The sequence below is a fragment of the Hydractinia symbiolongicarpus genome, chromosome 8, assembly GCF_029227915.1.
Source record: "Hydractinia symbiolongicarpus strain clone_291-10 chromosome 8, HSymV2.1, whole genome shotgun sequence".
NCBI classification, from domain to species: domain Eukaryota; kingdom Metazoa; phylum Cnidaria; class Hydrozoa; order Anthoathecata; family Hydractiniidae; genus Hydractinia; species Hydractinia symbiolongicarpus.
In genome coordinates, this window is record NC_079882.1 from 5181122 (window position 1) to 5194107 (window position 12986).

General features: G+C 31.6%; 1 protein-coding gene across 1 annotated transcript; it reads left to right on the plus strand.

Annotated features, from left to right (window-relative positions):
• Window positions 1–6: 6 nt before the first annotated feature.
• Window positions 7–11631, plus strand: LOC130654319 (ras association domain-containing protein 1-like). Its single transcript, XM_057456875.1, has 9 exons — window positions 7–509; window positions 3768–4001; window positions 6534–6649; window positions 7586–7714; window positions 8473–8772; window positions 8894–9071; window positions 10457–10572; window positions 10656–10733; window positions 11156–11631. The coding sequence occupies exons 1-9, from the start codon at window positions 299–301 to the stop codon at window positions 11243–11245; spliced, it is 1452 nt and encodes a 483-aa protein (XP_057312858.1). The 5' UTR covers window positions 7–298; the 3' UTR covers window positions 11246–11631.
• The last annotated feature ends 1355 nt before the right edge of the window (window positions 11632–12986 follow it).

Sequence of the window (12986 nt, forward strand, 5' to 3'; positions counted from 1 at the left end):
TTACGAAAGAATTTGTACTTTTTATTAGCTCGCTTTGAAAAATTAATTATGCCTAACAGGCTGACTGTCCTTTACTCTAATGTACGATCAGAAGATTAAATAACAGATTTAGAAAAAATATATAGCTAGCTATATTGATCCTAAATTTACGCATAAGTTATATCTAAACATCTAGCGCAAAAAAGTTTAAAATCAAGTTGTGCTTGCATCATTTTCCCGACTTGTTGTTTAGCCATTATAGCTATTATAGCTATATAGCTGGCTAGCTAGAGGCTAGTTCTTTGTAACTGAACTATATATGATGTCAATAGATTTAAATAAGACTTTCGACGAAGATACCGATTCAGAAACAGATAATTTTATTGAACTTAAAACAATACCATTCCGTAAACGGCCATCATTACTAACAATTGGTGTAGGAGGAATGTCCAACGTGCAACAGAGTAAAAAGGGAGACCGAAAGCCTGGGTTAAAACAGAGAATATTTGGGGCAAGAAAACCCAGCAAAGGTAAGATTTTTTTAAAATAAACAAGACTGTAAAAAAATTGTGGTAGCTTAGCTATAACATGTTCTTAGCATACTGGCTGCAGTAATTATCTACATATGCGGGCTCTTCTGCAGAATGGTGCAGCAAGTTTCCAACTCAACCATCAGTGATCTCTAGCTATACTTTATTAGCAGCCAAAGATTATGAATTTACGTGGCTGACATTGTATCATTAGACTAAGAGAAATTACATCAGACTTCTTGTTCCTAACTCGTGCATTCAAGCATTTGCATAAAAAATAATTTTATAATATTTGTAAGATTTCCATTATTTACTTTTACCTTAGGGGAAAAAACTTTCATGAATTTTGCGAAGTTTAGCTTAATTCGCAAAAGTTTATGTTCGAGAAAACGTCTGACGTGGCTCATTCACAAAAGTTAATAGACTTTTTTCTTTTCATTCGCGAAAGTTTGTGTAACCGAAAAAAAAAAAAACTTATTTTAAGTTCATATATACGTTGTATTTATGAATTTACTGATCTTAAAGGATGTTTTAACTAGCCCACAATTGATCAGTTTCAATTTTCCTGTTAATATGAAAGTACCTTTTGAAAATTTTCAAAGAAATTTCGCATAATACACCTTTATGATACATAATTCAGCAAAATTAACACTCCATCGCAGCTTATTTGCGATTGGAGGAGGTAATTATCGCAATTATTGGTAATTATCTTTTATAAAAGTTTATTAAGGAGAAAACACGTTCTTTTGGGATAACTTTTTTTGCCACGTCTTTTTTTAATGAAAAGTACATATGAGTTGTATCTTATTATTATTATTATGTTATGTCTTTTACCTCCTTTCATCCAATATTGTAAAACAAAGGAGAGCCGTAGAAACACATGTACAATTGAATTATCGTAAAGGTGTAATTAGGAAAATTGATTCTTAAATCTTGAAAATTATTGTATCGTGAAAGTTTATATTCTCGAAATTTTAAATAAGGCTCATTCGCCAAAGTTTATGTTCACAAAATGAAAAATTTTTGTAAATTTCTTTATTTGCAAAAGTTTCTGTTCGCGAAAGTTTCTTTCCCTGAAGTATTAAATTGGTAATCATTTAAATTGCACAATTTTCCTGCTACAATTCCCTTAACTGAATAAAAATCCAAAAAACAAAGGATTTAATCAATTGTCATTAATAGATGAATTCCAGTGGATGTTATTTGTTTACTTTTTAGTTGTAAGCTTTTTGGCTCCGTCGTATGCGTGGCAGGAAAAAAAGATTCTAGAATTTGGTGTAGAGAGATCTTTTTTTGTGAATTTCTTCTTGTTGAAACATTATTTGAGGTTTTAAACTATTTTTGAGTGTAGATTGATGCCTTCTGAGCGATTTGAATTTATTTACAGAGTCCTAACAATGCTTTTGTGTGACAAAATAGACTGATATTAACTTAAACGCAGATGCCAGAGTCAAAAGAGCTCTAAAAATGTAAACAAAGAAATTTATTTATCTAGACTTTTTGGCTAGTAATAGCTTGTTAAAATTGTTTAAGTTTTCAGCCTACTAACTGCTTTATAAAACAAGTTTCCAGGTTCATGGTATGATCAGGACCAAATAGCGTTAAGTTGGATTTTCAATAAAGAATAAAAGGGTTCAAACTCATTTTGTGTCTTTTTTGCGTCCCTAGGGTTTTGATGTTTTGCTGAGTAGGCTTTAATGGATTTTATGTTCTGATGCAACCTTTAATGGTTTGGTTCAGTGCTTTTAGTGCAAATTTGGCAATTGTTCTTTTCCAACTTTTGATAGCAACCTCAGAATTATTTTATAAGTTTTACTACACATGAGCTCGAAATAATTTAAGCAAAAATGGTCACTTTTAAAGAGAGAGAGAGGGGGATTGTTGAAACTAAATATTTTTGGTTAATGATAATAGTTAGCTATAAAATTAGAGTGTTTTAATAGTAAAAAACCCAGATAATAGTCATAAAATAACTCTTAGGAACTAATAATGTAAAAAATTTTAAACAAAAATAATGATAAGAAAACTTATCTTTGGAAACCAACATTATATTATGCTAGCTTCAATATGTTGTATTATCTATTGCAAATCCAACTTTATTGTAAAAATTGTTTGCAGTATATATTTTGTGAATTTTTGAAAAGACACAAAAATATTTCCTACACTACACCCTACTCTGTGTGAATGTAGTGTGTTTAGATAAAATACATAAAATATTAAGAAAAAAGGTGTAATGGATATAATTGTTTTTTACAAGATATAGAAAATTGATTTCAGTACCTTTGTATCCTGTTTTTCTAAAAACCGTAAATGTAACTAGTCAATGTTTTCCTATGTGGTCCAGCTTTTTCTTCTACCATGCACCTGCATACTTATAGTGCCTAATAGACATCCCTGCACCACTCCCCACCCCCACAGCCACTTCTCTATTATATATATAATAATTTTTAGAGCAGTCATTTTCCTTCTCCATACATGCATCCCATTAAAATTAATATGGGTGGTGCCAAAATCTGTGTATAACCATTTAGAACATATTGGCAAAGTACTGCAAAGTAGTATAATAAATAACGCTAAAAAATTATTGAGTTTGTGCATGACAAGATAGGCATTGTCATTTTGAAAGATCCAAGGCCTGACAATTTTCTGTTATATTATACTTGGTAGTCCTCACAAAATCAGGCAATTTCAACTCACGCTAAAATTATGTTTTTTTAACATTGTGAAATTTTTCAGATATATTTGACAATTACTGATTTATGGATAATGCTGTAGCCAAATTAAAAAGGAAAGTCAAATTCCATGTTTTGTTTTTTAAAATGGCTTTCGCCATCTGCCAAATTAAAATTCTGCTAAAATTTTTTATTATTGCTCTCTATCACATTTCAAATTCCCCACCACTTCTTTTCATTTCTGTCAACTATGTCTAGTTAGATTTAGTTTTGTTATTGTTTATTTTGCTGTGTTTTAGCTTGAAGCAGATTAAAAAGGTTTAGCAAGGTACGGTTTATATTAGATAACAGAAGATTGCTAAGTAATTTATTTTCTATTGTTTTTTGTATTTATGGGGTGTTATAGTTAGATTTTCCATAGAATAGTAGCTTCTTAAGTTTTTCAGTAATTTACATTTAATTATGCAGAAATACTTTCTTTAACCTAAAGTATTGAGAATTTTTGCATTTTTTGCATGTCACATTCATGGTTTACTGTAAATTTTACAAAAGTATACAAAAAATGTTTGTTTTTGTTTGACTTTAGGAAGTCCCAAATTTGATGTGGTCCGAAGCGTTGAGATTCTTAACTATACACAAAAAGGTGATAGAGCTAAAGACACAATAGATGGATCGAGAGAGCTAAGAAAGGGTTCCTTTCTGCCTGTTGGGCCATGTATCGTGCATGGCCATAGGTTAGAAGCACACCATAAACCAACATGGTGTGATGTTTGTGATGACTTTATATGGGGACTTTATACACAAGCAATGAGATGCTTACGTGAGTAAATTTTGTATTGGATTAACTGTTGGTTCTTTAACTGCTTTGTTTTACTTATTTATCATGTAATTTGCTACTGGGTAAACCATCTTTTTTTTCTAAACATAATTTTGATGTCCCTTTTGCTTTGGTTCATAGAGTAAGGGTAAATGTATAGGAGAAAACTAAAGTAACATTATTCCAATTATTCAGATACCTTTAATATATTTATAGGTAATTGTATTTTAAAATGTACCTGTTTATTTTCATATGGCCCATTATTAAGGTCACATTTTTCCGATTTAAATAACCTTGTTCTTAAATTATTTTGCAAATTAAGTATTACGGAGGGTGGATACTATTAAGAATTTCTTATGTCATTATTATTTTTAGATAATTTTTTTGATTTGAGCTTCCATGCTCTTGAATTCCTCCTGAATTTCTACCAGTTGATTGTGTTTTGAGGAAGAAAGTTTCGTTCTAAAAGTGTCTATAATTACCTGTGTTTATTTGTTATGTTGAATTGTTCTGGTTTTTCTAATTATCAAGTCAAGTTTGATTTCAACAACAATGACATGTGAATACCATACCTCTGCATAAGCTGAAGTGACATTATCATTGTGTAAAAACTGAATTATAAAACTTTAAGCTTTGCCTGATGCTTCTCATTAAATCAACATTATAATAAATAAATTCATGGAAGCTTGTCGAAAAATATATTAAACGATCATTAGTATCAAACATTTAAATAGATCACCACAAATAATTTTTAATGACTGTTTGATGAATGAGATATAGTTAGAACGTAATGTAACATCAGCAATGAAATAATGTCTGTGTGTTACTTAGCCTAACCATATTTCAAGATGTAATTTCATGTATTTGTGTTTTAAATTGGAATGCCATATTATGTAGAAATGCGTAAGTTTTGTTCTGTTACATTTTAAGCTTGTTGTGGTGATGATGTGTTTGTATGTATTTATATATGTCAAGAAAAAAAGTTTGGTTATAAAATTTCTACCTTCACATTTGCATGTCATTTCAGTTGATGTATGATGCATCCGTAGGTTCATACTTTTACTTAAGGTTAAGTAAGAGATTGGGCTGCGGACATTTACGTATAAACAAAGGATGATTATATATTCTGTAATGTCATCTTTGTGATTAAAATTGCAAACCCAGTAAGCACAGTTTAAAGGTAATTTTTTTTTGGAAAAATGTTTTCGTCATTTGAAGTGTTGTTGCTATTGTTTCCTGTGTTTGTTTGTTTGTTTGTTTGTTTGTTTTTGTTTTGTTTGTTTGTTGTTGTTGTTTGTTATTTTGTTTGCTTGCGTTGTAGGGAAGTATCGCTTAGTATCTTTTTTATTATTAAAAAAGTGGATCTTTTTTTATTGTTAAGTTGTGATATAACATAGAGCATTGTTTACCATTTTCATCCATCTCATTAAATTCATCTACAGTGATTACTACAAACCGATAGCATCTTTCTTTCCTTAAGCAAAGACTTTAATCTGTTCTTATGGAGATCAAAAACAATTTGCATGCATGTGACATGTGGTTATGAGTTGCTTTATCCGGGAGAACAAGTTAGGTTAAAACAAAAAACAACCATTCAAGCAAATTCCAACTTTATAGCTAGTTTGAGATTTCACTTTTCTCTTCAACTCTTTAAACTACCAAATGTCACAGGGATGCAAATGTATTTTTAAATACCTTATTCTATGAAATTAAAGAGTCAAGAAATTAACGCGAATTAAATTAACGGTCATGAAATTAACACGGTTTAATGAAATTATTTTGAAAAAAGCATTTAATTAACGCGGTTGAGCAAGGTTGTTTTCTAAAATTCATTTAATTAACGCGAATTTAAGAATATGTCACGAAGCAAAAATTACGGCAACAGTCAAATCCACGGTAGTGAAGCGACCCTCTTTATTACAAGGGGGTTTGGAAATCGAAATAAAATCTTACGTTGTTTGGAAAGTTAATGTTAAAAATTTAAAAATTTTGGAAGAAAATGTGCTTTCAGTTAATTTTCCACTTGGATCAGAATATGAAGATAATGCGAAAGCTATTTTAGAAAAAGATCGCTGAAAAAGAGAACACCGTTGAGCCATGGATTTTTATGTTTTTGGGGCTTTTATATATTTGAAAAAAGGCAACAAATTACCAGTATTTTACTTAAAGAGTCATGAAATTGACAGTCTTTAAATTATCCCTGCCCGTTATTATCACGATAACCCTAAAATATATGGTTGAGCAGTCAAGCTCTATAGTCATATTTTCAGTTTCGACGCAAAAATTAAAAAAAATTCTTAATTACTAATAAATTTTTTTATAAAAACAAAACTGTTTTTACATATATCTTAAGAGTTGTTGGTTATTGTTTTATAATCGTATTGTACACTAAACTTTTGTTAAATCAAGTCAACGCACTCATACATGGAATCTAAAACCTCAATCGGGTAATAAATCGATTTATCCAAACAAATCGATCACTCTGTTGGAAATTCGATGTAAATATTTTCACTTCTGCTAACCATATCTTTTTAGATTGTCGTTACACGTGTCACGCAAAATGTGTGAAGTATGTACATTTGGACTGTCCAAAGGCTCCAACCTCTGAAAAAACACGTGAGGTTCTTATGAAAGAAACCTTGGAAATTTTGGTGAGTTTATTTTTTTCTGATTTGTTACATTAAATTGGTTCTTGTTGGTTTTTATACAAAAACATAACACTTTTTTGTCACCTCCAAACATTGCCATTTAACCATAACGTCTTGCCTTTTGTGGGAGTGGTTTTGAACTGAAATAACGATAATTCCGAATCAATTCTTTATTTTGTAAATTTAAACCACTTTAACTGTGTAAATTAAAAAGGCAGCATTATTTTTTGACAAGTAAAGAAAAATTTGTGAAGAATGCCGAGGTCTTCTAGATGCGTTATCTTTGTACTGAATATCTAAAAATATGAAAGTAATCAGGGAAACCCGAGAAAACGTTTATCTGTAAACATCCCCCCTGAAAGACTTTTGTATTTGTAGTTGTAAACAGGTGAATAATCCTCGAAAACAATTTTCCAGTTGTAGTATTAATGTTCCGTGTGAGTCAACTTGGAGCTTTTGATTGTGTGCGAAAAGTCATTAAAGTCGAAGGATTTTGGAACCAATTTCTCCGTATAACCTCTCCCCCCTGCTTTTCTGTACAAATTCTCTTTTTTAATGTGTACAAATTTATACAGAAAATGAGCAGTGACCGGTTTCAATTGCAATGAGCAAATGTATAATTCAGTGTGATACTCATGATTTCAATGCACATTCATCGTGAGAAATAACCTTCCATGAATATTTTACGAACCTCGGTTTTTATGTATACCAAAAATGTTGTAGAAAAATATATCAAAATCTTAATGTCTTTTTTTAAAGCAACATGATTTCGGATAAAATCGAATTTTGGAATCACGTAGTATAAAACGTTTTTAGTGTTTTTTGTTGTTTTCTTTTTTTAAAATAACGATTTCCTTCCCTTGATTGCTATGTGGTTTGCTGAAAACATGATTATAAGTTTTAAAAAAATGTTTAAGCTTTTTTGTGTGTTATTTTCAGAGCGAGACAGATGGTGCAACCGACGAGCGAAAAATGAACAACAACCTCCCAAATTTCGTGTCTTCGATTTCCCAACTTCGTCGTTTGATTGAAGAGTATAACGACAAATCATCTCTCATCATGACACTGGTATGAAAAATCAGAAATATACTACTCACAGTCTGTGGTTTTGTTTTGTTATTTTCTATGTTATTTTAGGAAACCAGGAACAGGATCTAGTTCCAATGTTGTGGAAACCAGAGGGTTAGCCCTCCCGATAATTTTTTTAAAAAATGATTAAAAAAAATGCTGGATAAAAAGATTTCTTCCTTCTCATCTTTAAAACCCACCCGTTGTACCAAGTTTGCTGGGTTTTTTCACTACATAACAACAGTAAAGAGTGCTTTAACGACAAATTATTTGGATTTTGAGAGGAAAGAGAACCCGGCGATATCAGTACCCAAACAAATTTATAGCCATTTTTTCTCTCGTCATACTATAATAATTTTGGTATAAGAAATCAATTTCGCTTGATTTCTTGCGATCTAAAGGTTCCAGTTTTCAAAATCTTCCACTGCCGCAATTCGAATATTGAAATTATGCCCCCCTTCCATAAAAAATGAAAAAAAAGAATTTCTTCCCACGGCACTGAGTTACCGTCATGGTACCGTCATGGTTATAATGCTCCAAATAATAATAAAAATCTTACTTATGGTTTATGAAATTTCTTTATATTTTGTAGTCCAGTACTTACTTCCTTATAAAAAAGGACGTAAAATCTAATCATCACGTGTGGAATGCTAACCATTAATAACCAAATTCAGATGACGTGTATGCACTGTTGATATCACTCTAAAGTTTTATGCTGTAATCTCGAGAATCTTCAAGTCTATTTTTCTTTCTTGCAGCACGATGATTGTACGTTCGATGGCTTTATTCGTGTCCACATGAACATGAACAGACCTGTAAATGTATCGTCAGACGTTAGTAATCTTACGTTAAAAAAAGTACTAAGAACTAAGTCGGGCCGTCCTAAACGACCGTTGTTAGACTCCCGGAGACCAGTCACTGAACTATTTTCAAGTGATACCATCGGAAGTAGCGGTGACTTTGTTTTCGAAGATTCGGGTGTCAGTTCACAGTCTTCGTCAACACTATCGTCTGTCGATTCTGAAGCATTGTCATCAATAGTATCAAAAAAACCAAAGGTATGTGTTTTTTTTTCTGTTAAAGTTGCCACATTAACATCGTTTTGTTTTTGTATGAACAAAACAGATTTGTTTAGCCTCGAGTTATCAATGTAATTTTGTATTTGTTTCTTTCTCATAGCGCACAGCCCGTAGGTTGAGTTTCTACATGCCAAAGGAAACATACAAACCTTTGCACGTGACCAGTACGACGACGGTAAAAGAGGTCATTGAGGCACTGCTAACAAAATATAATGTAACTGATAACCCTAAGAAGTATGCACTTTATGAAAAAACAACTGGAGGTGGCAAGAACGAAGGTTTGTACTGATTTTCAAGAGTTAAGGGCCGGGACTACGGTGTGCTTTTTTCATGTGTATGCAATGTGAGTTTGTTGCATTGTACACGCAAACAAAATTGCACCGTGGCACTGGGCATATTTTTTTTTCTTTTTTTTCATGCATTGTAGCAAAACTGACAAAAAGAGTTATTGCACAGAATCAAATTAATTTAATTTCATGGAACAGTTTTTCAATGTTTTTTCCGAATGCTGCATCGTGACACGTGAAATGCAGCATTTTTTCTTGTTGCAGCATTTTTTATTTATTTTTTGCTGTATCTCTTTAATTAACCAATCAAATGCGCAGAATTTCATACAAAACGTAAGATATATGTAGAAACAAACAAAATACAAACTACGATACAGGTAGCTATAGAGAAACACTAACTTTTACCATAATTTTTAACCATCCTAAGTTTGTGAAGAAAGTATTACACACATTTTTTTCGTCAATGTATTCACGAGCTGATTGACAACTCGCACACTATACCTACCTCTCTCTCTTTCCATAGATTTTAAGTACTGTTGCACGTATTTTGCTGCATAAGCGGGTCGACGACAGTCTGTTTTTTGCAACAAAATCAAATCACATAGCAGGCACATACAAAAATGGCATTGTGGGTCCGGCGCTTAAGAAACAGAGTTTCTGCCAGATCTTTGAAACCAAACTAGATGAGCTTAAAGACGTTGAATATCAATTATTCTCAGTAGGAAAAAATATAAGATTGTTTAAAAAACAATATGTCTAGTGGTGATATATTTTTATGCAATGGAAACGTTTTTTGTAAAAAAAAAGAAAAAAATGGGATATACCTTACCCTATATAAAGTAATTGTAAGAAAAGGCAGACATCGTATTTTTGGTATTTTTAGTATATGTTACGGTGTAAATAATTTATTAGATATGCATAATCTCCAGATATTATGTATCACGGTTAGGTTAATTGTTATCATGCAGAAAAAAACCCGGTTAATTATGCATAATTCACGAATTTATCACAATCCTCGTACATAAAAGAAATGTCCTCAGATTTTTATACGCGCCCAGTAGATCAAAAGTTTGAAAAACATTGTGTAAAGTGGGCGTTAAAAAGTAGGCGTTAAAAAGTAGGCGTTATAAAGCATTTGTTCAGAAAAGATTACCCATAAGAAGATACACTGTTAGAACATTTGATTTAGAATTATTTACGCGCCTTATCCAACCATATTAAAATACGATATTATAGTACTTAATACTAACAATACAATACAACAGTATGTTAATATTGAAGAGGTTTTGTTAGTGCACATACAGACAGGTGTATCTGAAATATGTTTGCTCCTTCACACTTAAGAATTTAAGTTACTTTCACAAATATTTATTTAGTTGTGTTCAGAAGACTTCCAGACGACGAACAACCCTTAGCTTTATGTTTACATTGGGGCGCCAAAAACTGCACAAAGTCATTTTCACTTAAGGAGAACGAAGATGGAACAGTTCAGGTAACAACCCGTCTCTTTTTTTTTTATTGTGATTTCAAGCAAAAGGTAATTTTCGTTTTCAATGTAATTTTTTTCTTTTTTAGTGGATGAACTTTGAACTTCCTGAATTGAGCAATTTTTTAAAAATTCTGCAACTAGAAGAGGACGAATCATTAGCACAGGTAGCTAGCTAAACTTTCTATGTTTTCATCAGTAGTAATCAGCTTTAATCTTTGATAAAAATTTGGAGGAAATTCTTCGTTTGTAGACAAATTAGTTTTTTTCGCTGTTGCATAAAAGTATATAGTTACTTGTAAGGAAGATCTTCAGATTTTACGGTTCTGTCTACACATTGACCCAAATTGTACCACACGCTTTTCTAATAATAATTTATATTTTTTAGCCTATATTCCTTCTTACAATGACATGTTTTTATTCGTAAACTTCATCACTAAAATATGTTGTTATGTCTTGCGACTGTTAGTGACCAATTTAGTCCCAAAATTATGCTTAGCCCACAAAAACTTTTTTTAGAATTTATTATGCTTGATGTATTTATGTTTGTGTCTATGTGAACTATTTATATGGTAATTTTTTTTCTTAGATATATAACAAATTCGAGTTGTACAGGGACGCTTTAAAACGTGCAATAGATTTCAAAACAACTGAAGTTACATATACGTCGGAAGCGTGAATGGTAGACCATGTTACCCTTTGTATGTTTGATGTTCAACAGCTGGATATGTTGACATGGCATCCTGTATTGAAAATAAAAAAAACATCTTGCAAAATCTTGAGATGGTCTGTATTAATTTAGAAATACGTTTCTCTTTCGGTTGCTCGAAAGAAAAACGGTTGAAGAAGCTCGCAAAAAAAAAACGATTTATACTTCAAACGAAACTACATTGCCATAGATCACGATGGCTTTCCGAAAAATAGATACATTTCTTACTTTTTGTTCAGTTATTTTTTTATATACATAATAACATTAAATTATCTGTTTTAGTAAGCAACTTAGTTGTTTGTAATATCGTTATAACTTTTTAAAAATTATGTGCACAAGTTGGTGTCATTTTTGTTGTTGTTGTCTTTTTTTTGTTTTTTATTATTAAGATACACCTTTTATAAGCACAGTGTATATTTTTCAGCCTGGGTGTGCTTATAAAAACTCATAATTGTAGAATTATGTTCGCTTTACATAGTTTTTACACTCTGGACATTTCGGGATAAAATTCTCAAGTAAAAAATTAATAAGCAAGAAAACATTATCACATTCTCTACTTCACATAAATATTTACAGTCAGGATTCAACCCAGTGACGTGATGACAGTGTTGGGATGGTAGTGGTGGTGGTGATAGTGGGGGGGTTGATAATGGTGGTTGTTGTGGTGGTGTTATTGGTGGTGATGGTGGGGGTAATAGTAGTGGGTATTGCTTATGTGGATCAAAAGAGCTACTAATTTAGTATGTGAAACAGGCTTAATAAAACACATTATATTTTATATGCATAATCTTACACCCTTCAAATTGAGAATAATTTTAGTGGGTTCGCTCTAATTATAAGAATATACTTTATAAGAACATTCAAGATAAAATTCAATAAAAGTTAAAGATATCCTGAGTGGAATATAAGCAAAAAACAACGTATAAACTTGTATTCTATCATTAATGTAAAATGTCTTTTCTCAGGTTTCAATTAAAGTATTTTTCCCGATAAAATATAGTTTTCTGTAGTTTGTATTAGATATTTCAATCGTCATGATTTTGCCCAAAAGTTAATATTATGATAAAATGAAAACCCCAATCCTTGGAAAGTATATTTTTCCATAAAAGTCTTGAAAACATAAGCAACATGTTACTTATTAGGTTACCAAGAGAAGCGTCATGTGGGCAGATATTTTTGCAATAAGTCATGTTTGTAATGTCGGGTTGCCTTATCATTACCGCTAGTTTTTATATTGCCATCTTTAACATCAAACGAGTCTTAAACAGATCAGAAATTGGGGCCAGTAATGCAACAGGGTTCTACATCTGCAATGACCTTTAGATGAGTCCCATACCGAGATTTTTTGTCTTTCATAACCTAAATAGAATTCTGGCTGCCGTTTTCTGACATCACATATATACTCACTCTCTTTACTTCTTGGAGTTTAATACAATAACAAGACGTTATATCACAGTGATGTTTTAAACCCTTGTGAATTATTTGAAACTTATCCTATCCCTAATTTTACGTCTCACTGCTCATGCACTTTATACACTGCCGTTTGCTTAGAAGCGCCAGGAATACCGTTTATGCATGATCCATGATCATGGTTGGGATCTTCAGAAATTTTCAAGGACGCAATCTCTTTTTTGATCTTACGAGTCGACTTTTGCAGCATCTACTAAAAATCACCTGCGTAGGGCACAGATAGATGACCTTTTGTAGCTAG